Source organism: Dermacentor variabilis, chromosome 3 (assembly GCF_050947875.1).
Source record: "Dermacentor variabilis isolate Ectoservices chromosome 3, ASM5094787v1, whole genome shotgun sequence".
NCBI lineage: Eukaryota > Metazoa > Arthropoda > Arachnida > Ixodida > Ixodidae > Dermacentor > Dermacentor variabilis.
This window is the reverse complement of record NC_134570.1, coordinates 108,280,390-108,300,717: the sequence shown is the minus strand read 5'-3', so window position 1 is coordinate 108,300,717 and position 20,328 is coordinate 108,280,390. Positions and strand designations below refer to the sequence as shown.

Here is a 20,328-nt window from a genome sequence, read left to right as displayed (position 1 = left end):
TTATCAGTCACCAGGGTTTGGGCCGACCGCCAGATCAGGGCGCGGACTCTCAGCACGAGCGGCGTTAATTGCCCGAACCCAGCGCTGGAGAGATTAACCCACTATACAAAGCGCTCAGTGGACGGCCCACTATATAGCTTTCCCTCTTCCTGGCTACAATTACCCCCGGGAACAAAAAAGGAACGAGCCGTCCGGCGACCTTACAGCTTCTCACTATGAGTGGATCATAGCACGGCTTCAGGCGCTCGACGTTGACAATGTCTCGTCCAGGCCGGCGCATGTGTGCCAATACGGTTCAACGGGTTCAATCACTTAGTTGACGGGCGTGCGCGTTCGACGATCAGGGCCCTTCACACTTGGGCGATAGCTTTGAAGAGAGTCTGGCTGCAGCGGAAGGAAGCGGGAGCCGGCTCTCGATCGGTTCCTTCCGCTGCGCCCGGCCTTCTGGCGCTCATCGTCGTTGGGGGTAAAAGCCCGCGCGAGATCGCGGCACTCTTCGGCACGTCTTGCCGTGGCAGAAATGGGCGCACATTCAGATGCACCCGGCCGGTATAACGGAATCGTGTCGCGACGAGTACCGACTGTGCAGTAAGAAAAAGGGGGGAAAGCTGGTGGTGCTCTGAGTAGCAGTATTGTACGCGTAGGCTAAGCTGGTTTGAAGACTGACGCAGAGGGGTTGGCAGCGCCTCCCAAGTGCACATCCCACGAACTGGAGCCATGCTCCGGGCAGGGGAAATACCCCTTTAACTGGTGGGTCTACGCCGGTGGTGGGATTCGAACCAGCCACCTCCCGAAGCCAAGGCAAGGCCGGCGCCCTAACCACTGCGCCACGACTTCGGTTGTACGCGTAGGTTACGAACGGCAGAATGACGTCCCAATTTGTGCGGTCGGAGGCGACGTTACATGGCAAGCATGTCGCCGAGCGTACGTCTTAAGCGTTCTGTACGCCGCTACGCCGTATAGTTGTGCGATGAACAACGTGGTACTCTTTAAGAACGGCTTCAACTACTTCGGACAGGACACACGTCCGCGACCTCTGAGCAGTTCCTGAGGTGGCCCATGACGCAGGATGAACCGACGAAGCAGGAAGGAGGCAACATCGCGCGCTGTAGCTGCCGGGAGAGCGGCAGTTTCGGCGTATCGCGTGAGGCGGTCGACTGCCAAAGTGGCCCAGCGATTTCCAGCCTATGTCAAGGGAAGAGGCCCATACAAATCGATGCCGACACGCTCAGACGGCCGGGTAGGGCAAGGTAAATGTTGCAGACCAGAAGTGGGTAAGTACATGTTTCTGGGCTAGTCGGTTCATATTGCTCAGTTGACCAAAATGTTTATGATCGCTTAGCGCAAACAGGGAAGGACGAAAGGGGACGTGGTCCTCTTGTCCCATTCGGGCCCAGCGGGCAGGACGGCCTGAGGGATCTTTTAAGGACGACAGCCAACATTGTGCATGCATGCATGGTCCATGACTACACCAAATGAACGCCATACAAATAAGACTGCAACTTAGTAAGAGCCCAGATCATGACCAGGTATTCTTTTTCTGTCACAGTGTAATTGGTCAGACCTTTCGTAAGCGTATATGACTTGCATAAGCAACGGCATAGTCAGAACAGCGGCGAGGCCAACTGGAACTGTGTGCACTGGCATCTGTGTACACGCCGGTAGAGGCTGACTGGTCGTAATGGCAAAAAAATTGGCGGAGACATTAGCAAACGAAGAAGCCTTGTGAAAGCCTCGTCGCACTCAGACGACCACGAAGTGAGTGGCCCGTTGCTTCTAAACGTAGCATCGTCAGGGGCGATATGATGGTGGCGAAATTGCGAATGAAGCGCCTGAAATAGGAGCATACTTTTATGAAACTGCGTAAATCTTGTAGACAGACGTCGGCTTAGGGAATTCGGCGACGGCCCGAAGTTTGACTGAATCGGGGAGAATTCCATCCTTCGATAAGACGTAACCTAGAGTCGCCAGCTGCCGAGCTACAAATCGACACTTCTTTAGGTTTAGTTGTATGTCAGCGTTTGTTAAACATGTCAAAGCGCAACGAAGCCGTGCGTGGTGACGTCAGGAGCAAAAACAACGTCATCAAGATAGCACAAGCAAGTGTGCCACTTCAAGCCGCGCAGAACTGTGTCCATCATGCGCTCAAAAGTTGCGGGCGCATTACAAATTCCAAAAGGCGTTACGTTAAACTCGTATAAGCCGTCGGGTGTGACAAAAACTGTCTTCAGCCGATCGGCGTCTGCCATGGCTGCTTGCCAATACCTTGAGCGCAAATCTAGGGATGAAAATAATTCTGCGACTGTCAATCGCGTCGTCTATGCGTGGGAGATGGTAGACGTCTTTTGCGAGTGATCTCGTTGAGGCGGCACTAGTCCACACAGGACCGCACAGATCCATCGTTCTTCGTAACAATATGAACATTTTTAACCGAGTCAGGCGACTGATACCAGTGCAAGATATTTAAGCACGTCATCCAAGTTCGCAGCCGGTTTAAAATGCACAAAGATGACTAATTTTTGCAGCGTAGTGGATTCCTGCCCATTTCACACAAAGAATAATAAAGGCAAGGCGCAGAAGACCAGGACTCAGGAAGAACACAAACGACAGGACAGAGGCGCCGGTCCTGTCGTTTGTGTTCTTCCCGAGTCCTGGTCTTCTGCGCCTTGCCTTTACTACTTCAAGCATGAACCAACTAGCCCAAGCAAGAGTTTTACTCACACAGAAAGAGCGCAACTCTGTGGCGGCGGTCATGAAAGGCAGCGATGGTCGCGGTTTGATCAAGACGCTCACTTCGGTCGGGACTCAAGCCCGCGACCTCGTGTTCAGCCACCGAGGCGGATAGTAAAACAAGACAAGCACATTCGAGGTCTAGATAAAAGCCTTCTTTTAATCGTCAAATAAGCGTAAAACATTTACACGTGAAACAGTTGTTGCACTGACAATGGCAAAACACGAGTTCCACTCGACTTTTTACAGCGATCCCGTCAGCTTTGCCAAGCGTGACAACAATCTAAATGTAATTGCGAGCTCAGCAACGACCTATGGTTAAGTACTGATAGTTGGAACTCGCATAGCTCTAAATGAAAGCGCCGGCCGAGAAGACCGCTGTCAGAAAACATCGTAAGATCGCGCACTCAAGCTACGCCATGGTCAAGCTACGCCACGGAGACACAGCATAGGAACTGATAAGTAGGAGCGAACTACTTCGTTGTACTTCTGATGACTCGATATTTTCAAACAGAACACCCTCAAAGTACCCATTATTTTCGCACTTAATATCATGGGCTTCTTTTTTTTTTCGTTTAAGGTGCATAAAGAAACAGTGATATAAAATCATTATATACAGTGCAACAGGAAATTGCCTTTCCAACACAACAGTCACCTTCAGCGTGCTTTCTTACAGACGGCAAGACTCCATAAGGTAGCTATAAAACGACATAAAATGCCCGCTCAGTGTATAAAGGCAGCCTGGCAAAGGCAAAATTTTTTCCCGGAGATCAAAAGCGAATCTCCGTGGATAAAAGGAGCACATAAAAACATACACCGGCTGAACCGCATGTGACAATCTAAAAACGGCAAGCACCAAAAACGTGCATTTTCTAGAGTTTGGGAGCCACAGCCTCCCCCAAAGGCACACTCGATCGCCACGTTCCAGCGCTACAGAGTCAGTTGTCGTTTCCGTCAGCGAGGCACTTGAGGATTTCGAGTCCGATAGCCCGCGCCATGGGCGGCGGCACGGCGTTTCCGACTTGCCGATGCCTGTCCAGGATGGTGCCGAAGAACCGGTAGGTGTCCGGGAACCCCTGCGATCTAGCGCACTCCCGCACGCTCACGACGCGGTGCTGCTCGGGGTGCAGGACTCGGCCCTGCTTCCCCATCGGCTCCGGGTTGGTCACGGTGGTGCTGAAGAACCCGTCCCACTCGAGTCGACCGTACAGCCCCGCCCAGTGGTTGTGCCGGTTGCCCGTGTGCGGCAGGCACCACGGGATCAGCGTATTGTCCTGTCGGCACAGCGGGTCGCACGGCTTGTCCGAGGCGCACGGGCACACCCCGCGGAGGGCACCGGTCGACGACTTGCCGTTCTTGGCGTCGTGGTGCGTGTAGCGCAGCTTCTTGGTGTACGTCACGCCGTCCGAAAGCCGCACGACGGTGTTGGGCAGGTCGCGCCAGTCGGAGCCCGGGGCTAGGGGAATGTGCCGCATGCGGGCCTCGACTAGTGGCGCCATCTCCTTGCACACGTGGTCCCGCAGTACCGCGCCACCGGCGCGGAGGACCTTCTGGAACGGGGTCAGGGCCTGGGCGCCGTACGGAATCTCGTCGAACTTGGCGCCGTTGCGAATCTCGGGCAGGTCCGACATGGCGTCGCGGACGGTGATGGTCCTGAGGGGAGCGGACGACGACCACTTGCAGTTGGACAGATACTTGCGGTCGTCCACCATGACGGTCAGCTGGCAGGCCCGAGGAGCGAACACGTGCTGCGGTTCCGGGTAGAGCGGCAGCTTTTCTCCCGGGGCAGCCGCCAGAATGATGGCCCTCCTACGCGTCTGCGGCACTCCGTAGTTGCCGGCCTGTAGCACGCCAAAGGTGCACTGGTAGCCCATGCTGATGAGGCAGCGCAGGGTCAGCTTGAGAACCATGCTGCGCTTGAACGAGACGAAGTTGCGTACGTTCTCGAGCAAGAAGAAGCGCGGCCGGTAGTACTCGCAATAGCTCAGGTACGAGGCAATGAGCGAGTTCTTGAACTGGGAGTACTGCCTCGAGTTGAAGCGGTTCATGCCGCTGAAGCCCTGGCACGGAGGTCCGCCGCAGAGCAGCTCGACGTCTCCCTTCTGCGGCAGCGACTGCCCACGCTCGTTGTGGGTCTCGCCGTCCATGACCAGGCGCAAGAGACGATTGCAGTCGTCAGTGAAGATGGTGGCGTCTGGGAAGTTCAGACGGAAGGCCGTGGCTGCGGGCTCTTCTCGCTCGATGGCCCAGCAGGATTCGCTGACGCCGGCCTGGTGGAAGCCCTCGGACAGGCCTCCACAGCCCGCGAAGACGTCGAGACTGCGTAGCTTGCGCTGAGGTACGCAGTACTCCTCAGGTGGCTCGATGCTGACGGCTTTACTCGAACTCTTGCCTTTCTTACCCTTGCCCTTGCCGAGACAACCCATCATGCGCGCCTTGGATGAAGGCTCCACGAAACTCTTGGTCTCGCTGTCGTACGCTTCGGTAAAGTAGAATCGGTGAGGGCCTCGGCGAAGATAGTCTTCGACTTCCTCAGCTAAGTTTTCGCCGTACACGACGTAGCATTTGCCGCACACCTGGTGCAGCCCGACGACAGCCTCTTCCTCGGAGTAGTACAAGAGGCAGAGGTCGGCGTCCAGCTTTGGCTGATGCGTGTTCTCGGAGCGGTAAAATTTCTTGATTCTCAGCCTGAAGTTTTGGGGCTCGTTTTTGGCGTCGCCACTGCGGGATTTTCTATAAATGGATACGATCTTGCCGATCTTGAAGGGTTCGGGCACGTCGGCGTTCGATCCCTTGATGTACTCGGAACGTTTGCGGTAGTACTCTGGGTACGTGTCCTCGTCCACGTCTTCCTTTTTGAGGCTGCCCTTGTTTTTGCTCTTGGTCGGCGTGAAGTCAAATTGGAACGCGTCCGGCTCCAGGAAGACACACTCGCCGACGCAGAACGACTTGCCCTGGAACGAGATACTCGAATAGCTGAGTCTGCCGCCGTCTTCCTCGACGACCTCTCCCGGGACAGGAGTCTCCAGTTTCTCTTGCGCTTCTGCGTGACGGCACGAGGTACAAGCTTGCGTCACGTCGCACTCCTCTGGACAAGGCAGTTCCGGCGGGTCGACGAAGCGCGCGTTATCCGGTTCGTAGGCCTTCTGGTAGAAGAACGACCTTCCATCATCCTCACCCTGCAGCACGCATTCGTCCTCCAAACTGTGCACGCCCCCGCGAGAGAACCAGTCCTCGGCTGCGGGTTTGAGTACTACCGTACAGAGGTCGTTCACTGTGCTGAGACTCTGGTTCTCGCATTCATTGACGAGAAACAGCTCGCGAGGGTCGGAAGATTCGCCCAGAACGGTGTCCGAACCTCTCCAGAACCAGTGCGCGTGGAACATCTTCTCGCCTGACGTAGTTTCGTACATGTAGACTATTCGGGCCACGTACAGCGGTGTGCCCGGGTCCGTGGGAGTGACGAGCACGAAGTCGCCCCAGCGCAGCTCGTGGCCGTTCACCACGGCGCGCGAGAAGTACGACTTCTTGTCGAGCTTCGCGACCGGCTTGTCGTCAACCCAGCAGACGTCGCTGCCGCCGCGCCGCGTCGTCTTGCGCGTCGCAGGAGCCTCCGCCTGCACGGCCTTGCGGTCGAGCTCGTCCTCCATCTCTTCCGTGTCGCCGTCGTCTTCTTCCGCTTCCTGGAAGACCTTGTTGAGGCAGCGCCGCTCCACGCAGCACTGCTTCTGCCTGCCCGTGCCTCCGAACTTCACCATGTCCTTGCACGCCCTGCACTTGCCGCAGTCGGCCGACTGGCACGCTTCGCAGACTCCGCACCGCTTGCGGCGGGCAGCGCTGGAAGCCTTGTCGTCGATCTGACCGTGGAACAGCACCTCGAAGACGTCTCGCACGAGCGGCGTTGTCGTAGCCAACGTACAGACGGGCTTCTTGGGTAACGCTTCGCGTCGGCCGCGGCGCATCGCTCGCCGCTGACCCAACGTCACACCTGCCAGGTTAACCAAGCTTCGCAGGCAGGGCGTCGCGATCAGGTGCGCCTCGTCGTCGTCTCCGGTGACGTCGAAACTCTGCACCTGGTCGATCACGAACTGGGCATTTCGAAGCAGCGCGTCCTCGGTGAACTTGGCGATGCCCTGAGGCGGGGGCGTCAGCTCGAGTTTGTTGAGCAGGTCTTCGTACGTGGTGCTCGGGTCCTTCACCAGCGTCTCGATCACCAACTTGCTCATGTAGATCTTCTCCTTGATGGCATCGATGAATGGGGCGTACTGCTCGCTGGGCGTCATGAGCACGTAGTCGGCGTACGGAGTGGTGAATCCGATCACGGCGTTCTCGCCACCGTCGAAACCAGCGGTCCACCAGGCGCCGATCGGTCCCATCGCCTTGCAGCATATGCCATTCTCGGGGGAAGGGTCCTCGTCGTAAATGGGCTTCACGTACCCGCTGAAGTAGAGCTCCACGTCGCGCTCGATCAGGCCCGCGTCGATAGGGCACAGGTGTGTGTGCCTGTCGTAGACGGCGAACTGCGTGAGCTTGTGTTGCGGCGTGTCCATCACGTCGTCGCCGCATTCGTCCACGGCCTCGTTATCGTTGAACACGCTTAACCGCGGGTCGGTAAGCGCCGAGAACTCGTCGACGGCGTCCGCAGGGTCGCCCTCGAAAAGCCGCAACTCGGCCGCATCCAGCACCTGGCGACAGTCGGAGCAACGGGTGTAGCTCGCCTCTGCGGCGGGCGGTTTTTTGCTCTCGGCCAGGCCGCTCTCGCTCTTAACGCGCTTCGCCATTTGGCTGAACAGCTCGGTCAGGGTAGGCTGGCTGCCGCCGGCAGCCTCGCCGTTGGAGCGTCGCTTGCGTTTCCCACCTTTGAGCTTGGCGGCCGGCGGCGATTCTTTCTTGTCGCCGTTCCCTTCGCGGTCATCCGAGCCTCCGCTCGCCCCGCCGCATTCCTCGTCCGATGAGCACTTTCCGTTCGTCGTATCCAGTTTCACGGGGGAGACGGGCACTGCGTTGACAGTTTTCATCTTGTCGGTGACTCTTCCACGGGGAACAAACTACACTGCGAAATAATATCGGCCACGAACACGCACAACACACACGAGAGCGGCCGACGAGGAGACCCACGCTACACGCCGCTTCCCGCGAAAAACTTCGCGCGCGAAGCGGCGGTGGCGCCGCCTCCTTATCGCTTGCTATTCATTCCCACTTACCGCTCGATAATACCACCGGGGAGAAAAAAAAAAAGATACCGTCTTTTTGCTTGCCTAACAGATTTTGTTTTTAGTTTTTCTGTAATGTTTTCTCTGTGTGTGCGTAATAGAACCTTCGTCAAAGAGTAGCGTTGGCGTGGTTACGGAGGACGCTGCCGAACCACGCTAAACACGACGCTAAACAAAGCAGCTGTTTTCGGCTCGGCGGCATCGGTGCTCGCAATTGTAACGCAGCTGTTTCGTTGCCTCTCTCTTTGCAGGGACAATGACAGGTGGCCGCGACCAAAGAAGGTCTCTTACTGGAAACTGGTGAGTAATATAGAATATTTAATATTTTTCCGGCGAGCTTTGTCGTTCATGTTATGGGTAGCGTTCGAAAACAGGTAAATGTATGCATTTCTCGCCGATTGATTTCGCGCTGTTGTCTCTGAAAGCGATATAGCGAGTAGATTGTGTAATTATTATATTTTTTTTTACATTCAGGAGTAAACTCATGCAGCGGGTAGTTTGCGGTCGCTTTAAAAGTGCCCTGAACATGTTAATTCAAAGTCATTGACCTGTCGTTCGAGTTGGCGCGCAGCTACTCTTTCTTCCTTCTCTCTTCGTACCGTGTTATCTGCGAGTTTTTCATGAATATTTTGATATTGTTTGAAAACACGTGCTGTTATGATCAACCGTTCGATGCCTCTGTTCTCAAAAGGAAATTTGCAAGGACAGTCTAAGGTTTCACGTGGTTTCATGTCGCCTGACCCGAACCTTTGACGGATGTATATACACCCCATGTGTTGGAGTGCTTTTTGCCTCACCAACTGTGTTATGTCATCAGCGTGTCCTGTCAGTAACATCTACCCCTATTTTTTGCCAACATCGTTCTCATTGACTGATCTTACGGCAACTGTTTATCAAGCTTGTCATACCTGTGCAGAACTTCTGATTTGGTGTACGAGATCAAAATGAAGTATATCTTTTTTTTTTTCTTTGTTTACGGAAGTTACCAGTAGCTCTTATTCCATATACTTGTATGGAACTGCGGGCTGCAAGTTGCAGGCATTCCTTTCTCTGTTTTTTTTTTTATTTGTGTGTGTGTGTGTGTGTGTGTGTGTGTGTGTGTGTGTGTGTGTGTGTGTGTGTGTGTGTGTGTGTGTGTGTGTGTGTGTGTGCTTGTTTATTTTATTTATTTTTTTCGCTGATCAAGCTTATCACAGGAGTCTCTCGAGCGTGAGAGCCTGTTAAGCATACATTAAGGTAGACCAGTGTTACTCACATTACTAATGACTCTGCAGTGATGCATTGTATTTGTGTTCCAGTTTCGCTATGCTACGGCGCAAGACATTGTCCTGCTGTTCCTGGGCACGGTCTTCGCAATCCTCCATGGTGCCGGCTGGCCACTGTTGGCTATTGTGTTTGGTCACATGACAAATGCCTTCATCCACCAGCAGCAGGCGGGCTTCTACGATGGCGAAAACTCAAACTTGACCACGCTGCCGCCTCCCCAGACCTTTGGGGAAGCAATACGGCGAAGTGGGGCACAGTCCATGTTTGACCCTGTAACCGTCCTGGAGTACAACATCACCATGAACAAGTTTGCACTCACTTACGTCATCATTGCTGCTGTGGTCTTCGTGTCTTCATTTATACACGTATGCCAATCATTCCTTCTTTTATAGCCGGAGTTGGTGTGCTTCATGTGAATTATTTCTGTCTCTATTAAAGGTAACATTGTTAATTAGCGATAATTAAATGAAAAAGCCTAAAACGACTTTGGTTAGCATGCACTTTTTAAGTTCCCTGTCTTATGTCACTGAATATCGGGTGCCGTTGTCACTAAGCAGCATATCTACTTGTGTTGGTTTAATCATGCTGATATTTTATTATTTGTTTGTGTTCTTCCATGGCTTTTTTTTTTCATATTCACAAGATGTGGAGACAAGCCACAATGCCTCACAAGTGTTTTCAGGGAATTGCATTTGCGGGATCTTGAAGTCAGAATTGATTCTCTTTTCCTCCTCCTCTTTTTCTGGTTCTTTAACTTGAGAAGCAGAGTAGCAACACCACAAGCTATCCTCATCACACCACTGTCGCTGTTTTGTGGAGCATGCTTTCATACTGTAGGCAAAGCTTATTTCAGTTGCCTTTTTTCTTTAGATGTAGTTGATTCAGTGCATTAGCTATTGACTGTTGTCACACTAAAGAGGTTTTCTAGCTGAGATCTCTATTTTACTTGCAGCATTTGTTTGTCACAAATTTTGCATGTGCATTAACAACAGGTGTGGTGTTGGACCAGAGCCTGTGATCGTCAGCTGTACAGGCTGCGGCAAGAGCTGTTCTACTCACTCCTACGACAGGATGCAGCCTGGTTTGACCGGCACCGTGTCACTGAAGTTGCATCAAGAATGAATGAGTATGTGCTATGGCACTGAAATTACTGCAAACTTAATTGACGCTTGCAAGAAAGAAGGTTCGCTAAGATAGGACGGAACAGTTGACATAACATGCCTTTAGTGCTTGCACAAGAAAGCGTGCCTCTGTAGGAAAGCACTTATGAAAAAACTATTTGTCTCAAATGTTCGCTTGTTAGCACTTTACATTCACATACAGCAATGTTCACTTAGACAGGAAACATCTAGTAGGTATTCCACTATCAATTAAAGGCACATGAAGGAGAAAAACCAGAAGAGCTGTATTAGTTAATTACGCTCCACACAAAGCCATTCTTGCCATTAGAGGAGGCATGGCAAGAACGAGACGGGTGGCGGTGGCCATGTTGAAGTTCCTACACCAGCGTGCCGTGAGTTTGTAGATTTTGACAGCGTCTCTTCAGTGCTCAGGCCTAGTTAATTCTTTATAAGTAGAGATTGACTACATTGTCTATTAAACGAGCCAATGACTAAACTTGGTGAATTTCAGGACCCTTTGCAGTGCCACAATGGGCCTGATATTAGAAAAGCACTTTCAAATTCGTGACGTCACACTGACATACCAGCACGGGTTTCAGCACGAAATTCATAAAACATAACTTTTTGACCTCCATTTTCCCCTCTAGTAATCAACCTGTTACTGTAAAATCAAAGGAAGTAGACAGAATACTTTTATCGGTCCAATTTGATTCAGTGTTTCTCTTAGTGCTGATGCATGGCATGTAGCCCTGCAGATTCCTCTTTCTTGCATGAGTGCCATGCTGTCAACTACGATTCAGCCTGACTGCAATTGATTTTCCCATTTAAACTAGGTTTCTACGCTTGCATAGTGTTCCTGATGAGAATATACCATGTGTACGGACGTGCTCGCAATAATATCAATCATTCTGTGGCCCAAGTACACACCAGAGGGGTTAAGATTTTTGCTATATTTGCATATCGCACTCCAATACAGTCAAACCTTGGTGTAACGAACGGGGTTAGACAAAGTGAATCTAAAAATGTTTCTCGCTAATATCAACGTGTAATGAATACGTGCTGTGAGCGCAGTATGAGATTTCCATCTTCCTCCTCTGTATGTATAATCATTTCCACTTGTTGCATCTTCTTTGTTGCCAGAGCTCGAGCTTGGCAAGAATAAAAGTGGTTCTTTATAATGCTTATAACAAATATCAGATATATTGAAGGTAATTATACGTTGGATGTGACTTTATTGTAGTCGGGTTGACTGTAGAAATTGTGTTTCGCCTATTAATTGAATGCAATCTCCAAATGACTGAGTACGTATTTCCTCCTTACTTTTTCAGTGACATGGAACGTCTGCGTGAGGGGATGGGAGACAAAATGGGCCTCTTCATCCACTACCTGTCCACCTTTGCATCTGGCTTTGCCACAGGGTTTGTTGAGAGCTGGGAGCTCACCCTGGTCATCATGTCGGTCACACCACTGCTTGCCTTTGCCTCAGCATTCCTGGGCAATGTGAGTCACTTACAGTCACTGGCTTCAGAGGGAATGAAATAAAGGGAAGCTTTTGAAGGTAACAGGATAGAAGCCGTTGTGTCATATTGAACTTGTCTTACGCAGCAAGAATCAAGGGCGAGCTGAGGAGCTAAATTTTTGTTTATTGCAGTACCAATTTATATGGAGACTTCAGGCGAATGTTCCACACAAAGTACAAGCACGATAAGAATTGGCGGCTTGTGGGGCGTATAATGCAGTTGTGAGGGAAAAAGTGAGGGTGAGCCAAGAAGGATGGTGGCTTGATGTGTGCCCACTGTTGGAGGTCACATGATTAAATGCACGCTAGGTTAGGAGAGCGTGTCTCCTCCTTTAGCCCAGCTGCAGCTGTGCCTGTGGCTGAGCACATAGGTGGTTCGCATGCCCTATCATAGAAGTAACCTAAGTAAGAGAGAAAGAGAACATTGCAGATATTTACATTAACTATTATATATTGACCTGTTCGGATGCAAAAAAAACCATTCATTTCAATTTTACTTTGCTTTTTCTCTGCTTGAAATAACATTTCGTATATGTATACATAAGCAGGGTGACATAAGATTGAAAAGATTAATGAAGACAACAGGCAAACGAGCATTTGTCTTGTCTTATGTGTTTCTAACTCTATATTCATCTTCATTTCCCTTTGTTTTCCTTAATTAATTTATTTTTGTCTACATAAATACTGTTTTAAGGTAACAGAGTTTTCAGGTACACAGCTCGACATGCATAGATTGTACAGACTGTAAATGTGCTGCATATGCGACTTACCATTTGTGTGTCATATTGTTCCATTTCAGATGGTGTCCCAGTCAGCTGCCAAAGAGCAAGAAAAGTATGCACAGGCTGGGGCAGTGGCCCTGGAAGTTCTAAGCAAGATACGAACTGTGGCTGCCTTCTGTTCTCAATATGGCGAGCTGCAGCGGTCAGTTTAGGTCGTCTGCTGCATGTTGTTCTCTGTTTCTAGCCTTTGCTTTTTGTAGCAACTCCTCTTCTATTCACTTTTTCTTTTTCAGAAAAGTTTTCATTGCATCAACTAACTCAATGCTGCTATTGCCAGCTGTATGGAGTTAAAAAAAAAACTCAAGTCACTGTGGGAAACATTTTCTGTATTGTTGCCAGCACTGAGAAAGCATGCCATTACACACACTGCCCACTTTTATAGGAGACATAAGACATTCGTTGGAGCATAGGACATGCTATTTGTTGTAAAAGTTATGAAGTCAAAGTGCTTGTGTCTTGAATAGACATAAAGCAACAGGTGACAGCCCTTTATTTGCTGGCGCTGACCTACATATTAAGATAGAGGCCTACGTGTGTCTAGGCACCACGATGTTAGAACAGTCCAGTGACTGCACTGCCATTCACTTTGTACATATTGGAGATATCGTGATTGAAATGAAGTATACTTCTTGCAGCTTAAAAAGCAATCAGGTAGGCTGTATTGTGAACACAACCACAGTAGGATGCACGAAACGTCTTGTGCATGCTGCAGAGGCACTAGGTTACAGAAATGGTGTAACCAAACACACGACTTACATTTATTCACTCATTAGAAAGCTTACATGCTTAACTTACATTACAGCTAGCAGGGATCTTACAGTGCAATATTGCATCATGCTCACTCTGTATTCGTAGTGGGCCAATCTGTTGCCTTTGTGTACAGACCTGCTCAAGTATGCAGACTTGTTGGCTAGTGACCGCTTGATATTAATGTTTATCACATAATTGTCATCAAACTGGCAGGGCAGGGTCTGCACCATGCTGTTTACGTTGGCCGGAAAATTAATCACCTGCCTGATGATGCTGTTTTGTCCCACATGCCACAACCGTCGTGTCTGCGTGTACAGCAACTGTGGGGACACGAGCCTCTCCTCAATCGGACCTAGTCAAATGGGTAGGGTACAAAGGGCACCCTGTATCCAGTGGTGGCACTTGTTGATGCATGCCCATGTGTAAGAACATACAGCCAAATTTGAGCAGAGCTCAAATTTGGCTGTATCTTGTTTTGGAAACGGCCCCTGCAGAAATCGTTCCATGGTTTCAGTTGCTGGCTTCAAATCTTCCTGGAACCAGTACCAGTCCCACATGTCGTTTGGCTAAATCTCCTGCAAGTGTAGGCAGACACAGTCTCCCTATGTAGGCAGACACATTCCGCCCTGGTCAAAGGGGGTGGGCGAGGATTGGCATCCTCTGTCTTGTTGCCGTAGTTGCTTCACACAATTTCTGGACCCTACATGTCGAACATGGAAGCGTAATCGCCAAGCAACTGTTAAATTTCTGTGACAAAAACACAGCCTTGTAACTCCTCATCATCATCCTAACCACATTTGTAACTCCTAACCATCATCCTCTAGTTTGAATCGGCTACAGAACAAAGCATCTATCATTAAGTTACACTTTCTTTAGCAGTAGAATGGGACCTTTATATCTCAATCATGGATATAACGAAGTAAACATAAACGTTTCTCTCCAATATCATCATGTAAAGTATACTATATGCCCATGGTAAATACTGGATATGGTGAAGGAATTTTCATGTTAGATGTAACTTCTTTATTTATGAGGCTCGGTTGTTTCTTTCTTGGCAATGTCTTGCCTTGACCTGCCGTTGTGGTCCAGTGACTATGGCGTTCTGCTTCTGAGCACAAGTTCGTGGGATTGAATGAAAGCTTGACTAGTTCTGTATTCTAACAAGGGCAGAGTGTAAAAACACTCATACTGTGCTTTTGTGGCACATTAAAGGGGCCGTGAAACACCTTTTGCACTTAGTAGGAAAATGTTGCCAATCCGTAGACAAGGCTCCTACGAACATGTGAAGCAAATATTATTGCACTGCACGCAGCAAGAAATCTACAACCTCGTGTCAAAAACGGTGAAAAATTGCTTGCTCTCACCTTCGCAATGTCGTCATGCAGCTCTGTCGCAAACAGCCAGCTAAACGGTATTGGCAGATTTCATGGTTGCGAGAACATTCTGAGTAATCCTATTATTGCTAAGTTTGTGTTAAATAAGTGAAACATATATATGCTTGCGATCTCAAAAAGATCAGAAAGGTACTTCATCTTTGCACTTTAGCTCTACACGTTGTAGCTGCACGTAACTGCGTCTGCTGGGCATGGCTTCGGAGATCGCCCTGGCGTGCTGTGTAGCATAGATACTGTGACCGCCATGAAGTGTCGTGACGAGCCCTCTTGCTTCTGACACCGCGTGCTCCGACTGGGTTCTGTGGGTGACGTAGCTTCAGGGGTGTGGCGATGCGAGGCAGCCTGAGCGTCCATCTTGCATCGAGAGAGCCATTCACATGCCTGAACCGAAAGAAGCATCGCAAATGAAAATGTGCAGCGTTTTCGCGGGGCCTTGCCCCCTTGCCATCCCCCCTGTGTAGCTTCCAGTGCACGATGTGATAACTACCTCTAACTCTACTTATACCTGAAGGATACGAAAAATTTTGTCACTGGGAGATTCACGCGCCACATCTCTTAATAGATGTAGTGAGGCCATTTTATGATGTTAGAAAAGTGTTTCAGGTCCTCTTTGAAAAAGCCCTGGGTGGTCATAATTACCGTATTTACTCGCATAATGATCGCACTCGCGTAATGATTGCACCCCTGAATTTTGTCGTCAAAATTCGATTTTTTTTAATTTCCCGTGTAATGATCGCACCCCGAACTTGCCGCAGCTATATGTCGTGTGCCAAGTCTAGCTGATATTGATCGCGCTTACCATCTGCCGAATGCTACACGAACGACTCTTCAAGACAAACCAAGCGGTTAAGTAGATTCTTAAGTAGATGCCTCATTTCATTACTTTCATCACTTTCCACACTTCCATGACTAAAAAAAAGCTGCAACCAAACTTGCCTTTATTATGTCTAGGCTTTATAATGGTTGTGGTCAACAACAAAAAAGGCGCCTTTTGATTCTTCTCATCTGCGCTCGTGGGCACGCAACAAATCGCGAGCGGCAACGATAGTAGCCACATTTACACTGATACGTTAAAAGTGTACCCTATTCATACGCCGGCGCTTGTAACACAGCTAAGATATTCACCCACCCTTAGCTGAAACGTGCCGTATTAGGATAGTAGTGAACACAGATGCCGCAGTTTCTGCAGCATGCCGGCCATGTGTTTCTATGTCACTGGCAGCTAAGCGCGCCCATCTGTTTCTGTCCCCTCAAAGTGGACATGGCTACGTTATTGCCACAAACTTGCCGATATTAACAATATTATTCATTACTGATATGGAAGAAACTGTTTCAATGCACGCAATGTACTCGCGAGAAGAAAAAAAATAGCGTACGGCGTGTTCGGCTTGCTCCGCCGGCCGCCATTTTTGTTTTGGTGTCCCGCAGCAAACGCGGGATGAAAAAATTGTTTTTTCTTTTCGCGGGAAATTTAACCCGTGTAATGATCACACCCCTAATTTCGCGTCAATTTTTCGGACAAAAAAGTGCGATCATTATGCGAGTAAATACGGTATACCAAAGCTCTCCACTATGTTGTCTCTTGTAGCTGCAGGGTTGTTTGAAGGTACTAAACACAATCAATCGATTTGATTGCGTTTAGCACCTTCGTCACCAACCGGCTTTGAAAACTCTAATTTACTTTTTAATAAAATGAGCCCTTATTTTCTTTAAAAGGCACAGAAATTTTGGAGATCAAGTGTCACCCAGAGCAGGAAAAAATTTAGTTCAGGCGGGCTGGTTGTCATAATGCATATATTGCGCGTACTGATAAAACCATAATGGTCAAGCATTTATGGCAGTTCACTTTCCCCTAACTACCTTCAATGCGTTGTGCGATGATTTGATTGCTATGACCACAAATTCAAGTGGAGATCTTTAGCATGCATGTGAAGGGGTGTGCCTTGCAGTCGAACATTCCCTTAGCATTGCGTTTCGTGTGAAGGCTCTCACTTACTCTGCTGTGTTTGCTCAGGTACATGACTGCTCTAGAAGCGGGCAAGACTGCTGCAAGGCGCAAGTACATAGCCATGGCATTTGGATTTGGTCTGACGTTTGTGGTCCTCTACGGTGCCTATGCACTTGCTTTTTGGTAAGTCTCAAAGGAAAATGCAGACAAGTTGTTTAATGGACAGTCGGATGTCGGGATGCACACGGGCAGGAGAGGGGTTGCTTCTCCTAAACCCACAAGTTCGGCTCCTTGCGGTCATGTGTCAGGCCCCTGCCAACATACAAAACTATCGGTCCCAGTCATATATTGGAAACTGCCCAACACATGCGTGTGCTTGCATGCACTACTTTTTCTTTTTTCTCACTACACCTTTCAAAAACTTTTCGGACTGTTGACAATTGCACTCTGCAGTGTCTCCGTATGAAGGCAGCACATTCTTATTAGCAGACTTGAAGGAATTCGTACATGCTTCTTTTTTGTGGCACAAAGCACCAAAAGAATGTCAACATTTTTTATTTTCACATGCGTTTTACGGATAAATCTCACATGTGTTTCAGTAAACCTGAAAATGATTCTAGTGCCAAGGAACTGCTCCTTCAAAAATATTGTGCCTTCAAATGACCATCAGGCATCCTCGATTGAGAGCACTTACAAAGAAAGCAGTGATAAAGATCTTAGAGAAAAAGGTCCTTGTGGTGATCAATCATTCAGTGGGGTTGACCAGAGATGGTATCCTGGATGAGAGCCTCAGGAATAAAAAAAACTCTCTGAAGTAATTTACTTGCTTCCAATTTGTTCACGCAAGAACTCTCTTTGAGCATCCTCCAAAATACGCGAAGTAGTTCCTTACTGGGATGGCTTACCCACCAACTTGCCCACCTATCTGCACTTTTGCTACTTTTGCTACACCCTGTTGTTCTTTGGAGAGTTCATAAAGGGATCCCTTTTTGTCTTTTGATTTGTTGGAGTTCTTCTTCTGTCAAAATGTACAGCTGCCATCACACTCAACCTAGACGCACTTCTGGAAGTCTTGTTCCACAAGTGCGCAGCTAGTAAACTTCGGCAGTTTTGCAAAGACAGATCAAGTTATCCTTTGCACAGCACTATTACACGAAACATTTAGTAGCACCATTTAAGGGGGAAAAAATGAAAAAGCTCTTAAGAGTTGCTTGGGCACTGGAGTCTGACGGTGCCTATACTTGTAATGTGTGCTCTAAGTTGTACTTAGTGGTATAGGATGAATTAAATTCTTTTGTTGTCATTCTGCTTCCAGGTACAGCTCGGTTTTGGTAGCAGCATCCAGGCTGGATCCCGGCAGGGCGTTCATTGTGAGTGTGGCCCTTTGCTTTTACGCTGTTTGTATCTACCTAGAAACTTGTTTTGTTTAAGATTCTGGCCACCCGAAAAGAAAAACAAGGGCATGCTGTGCTCTACAAATCACTTGTTGTTTCTTGCAGGTATTCTTCGCAGTCATGGTGGGCTCATTCTCGCTGGGAAATGCTCTGCCGCAGCTCAACAGCATCGCTGTGGCACAAATGGCGGCTGGCCGTGTCTTCGAAGTGATTGACCGAGTAAGTTTTTAAGCATTCTCAAAAAAATGTTTGCGCAATGAAAAAGTACAATTTTGGGCAGCTACACATTATAGCAGTGTTAAGAGAAAAATCTTCCACGACAAGTGAACGACTTTGTCAGTGGGAAATTAAACCTGCCGAATCCACTAACAGTTGATACTAGTCAGTTGTTATTCTATTTTTTTATTGGCAGCTTCAGTTTCTTTGTTCTTTTTAATACTACATGTTTGTATTATTTGTTAAATATGCTGCACTTGACATCTTGGTACTGATCCACGATATGTGTTGCCCATTTTATAAGCACTTAACATCTCACCCTATAGATTAGATTAATAATGAACTGGCTTGCCTATCATTCCTAATCACAAAAATCGGGTGAAAAAGAATCCTTTGAGGAGAGACAGGAGACTACCATTAAGATGGACTTAACAAAGATAAATGTTCAGCTATGTGGAACAATGTGCAGTTCTTTGGTTGGTTGATCTCCCATAAACCCCACACGAAAAAAAAAAAAAGAATCTGCTTAACACAAACTGCATTTCTGTGGTTGTCACAGATACTAGCTGCTCGAATCAAGAGATCCTGAACAATTTCTCGCTCCAGCAAAAGCAAATGTTTTGTGCACAGAAACACATGCCAGTGTTGACGGCTATGTGAAAACATGCAGGCCTGACACCATAAAAACATTAATCAAGGAGGTGCTCGAAGTGTTCTTGCAAGCTGGTAGTGAGGGTTCTACCAAAGAGCCAACAAGAACGAGTTGTGCTCACATATCATGCAGATGATAATACTCCAAATACATTGGCACATTGTCTTATCATACAGGCAGTAGAGGATTTTTCAACAAGTTAATTTAAAGACAGCACACATATTTTCAAAATGCCAGCAAAGAAAAATTACTGTGTGGCCCAAATAAATGTGTATAAATGAATACTTCGAATAGTGCAAGTGCAAAAAATGTTTCTTTTTGTATATTTTCCTCTTTTTGTTTAAATATTGGAATGTACCTGCGATTGTGAATTTCTTTTCTTTGATGACCTCCATGGACACATATCTTTTTTTGGTTCCTTCGGGTTCATCTTTACAGGAGTCTATTGTATATTACTGGGAACAGGGTTCCACAAACTGAAGCATATTGCAGCATCCTCCGTCATGAATTCTAGAGCTACTTAGCCACATCTTAAAGGGACACTAAAGGTTACCAGAAACTCAAGTTAAAGTGGTAGAGCAATGTTCTAGAACGTCTAAGGCGTCAATATAATCGCGAACAGAGCTTTAGTAACCGAGAAATTGAGGTAAATGCATGACACGATTTGAGACCCCCCAGCGACATTCCGGTACTAGCCCGATGACGAAAGGTCTCCTCATAATTTGTGTTACTAATACTCAACTACTCGTATTAAAAATATCATTTCATTCGATTATAAGCCGGAAAAAATGCTACTTGTCTACGTCTATTCGATTCTAGGAAAAAATAACATTTTGACGTTACCCTTCAGTAATATGGGTGTTCGAAAGGTTTCGTTTTCGCTCGACTCTGCGCCGCGCACGCTTTGGAGTTTCAGTAGTTTCGTTATCGCGTCGTGCTGTGAGGGTTCTGCTCGCGAAACTTTCATTTGGAACAAGCAGCGAGAATGCCACGTCCATGTGATGTCGTGGGAAGCCCTCGTTGCTTTCCCGCTCCGGAGAGCCGGTGTCGAGGCCGCCGTCGTAGTACGCAACGACGCCGGCAGTGCGAGCCCTCAGAAGCAGGTCGCGCTCGTCGGTGCTCAAATCGCTGAAGTTGAGCCCACCATCGCGAGCCAATCTGTCGGTGTCAGGGTCCATTGCGACGAGCGTCGAAGTTAGCGTCATAGAATGAAGTACCAGCTTATGGGCGTCTTGCGCTGGAGTGTGAGGTATAGTAGCGGCGCCTGGTGGCGGTGCGGGAAACGACATCTGGGTCGTGCCAGCTTGGGTCGTATTGAGCCCTGGCTGTGGCGAAGCACGTTT

At 48.6% G+C, this 20,328-nt stretch overlaps 2 protein-coding genes across 3 annotated transcripts in view; one reads left to right on the top strand and one right to left on the bottom strand.

The window, feature by feature from the left end:
• The window catches only part of LOC142576155 (ATP-dependent translocase ABCB1-like), a 221,568-nt gene that overhangs the window by 118,114 nt on the left and 83,126 nt on the right, over positions 1-20,328 (top strand). For both annotated transcript variants that reach the window (XM_075686122.1, XM_075686123.1), the window contains exons 3-10: positions 8,195-8,243; positions 9,242-9,574; positions 10,202-10,335; positions 11,659-11,830; positions 12,649-12,773; positions 16,790-16,906; positions 18,039-18,093; positions 18,223-18,336. In XM_075686122.1, coding sequence (XP_075542237.1) covers positions 8,195-8,243; positions 9,242-9,574; positions 10,202-10,335; positions 11,659-11,830; positions 12,649-12,773; positions 16,790-16,906; positions 18,039-18,093; positions 18,223-18,336 — 1,099 coding nt within the window. The remainder of the gene's footprint in view (positions 1-8,194; positions 8,244-9,241; positions 9,575-10,201; positions 10,336-11,658; positions 11,831-12,648; positions 12,774-16,789; positions 16,907-18,038; positions 18,094-18,222; positions 18,337-20,328) is intronic.
• On the bottom strand, positions 2,871-7,981 carry LOC142576154 (DNA (cytosine-5)-methyltransferase PliMCI-like). Its single transcript, XM_075686121.1, has one exon. The coding sequence runs from the start codon at positions 7,746-7,748 to the stop codon at positions 3,669-3,671; it is 4,080 nt and encodes a 1,359-aa protein (XP_075542236.1). The 5' UTR covers positions 7,749-7,981; the 3' UTR covers positions 2,871-3,668.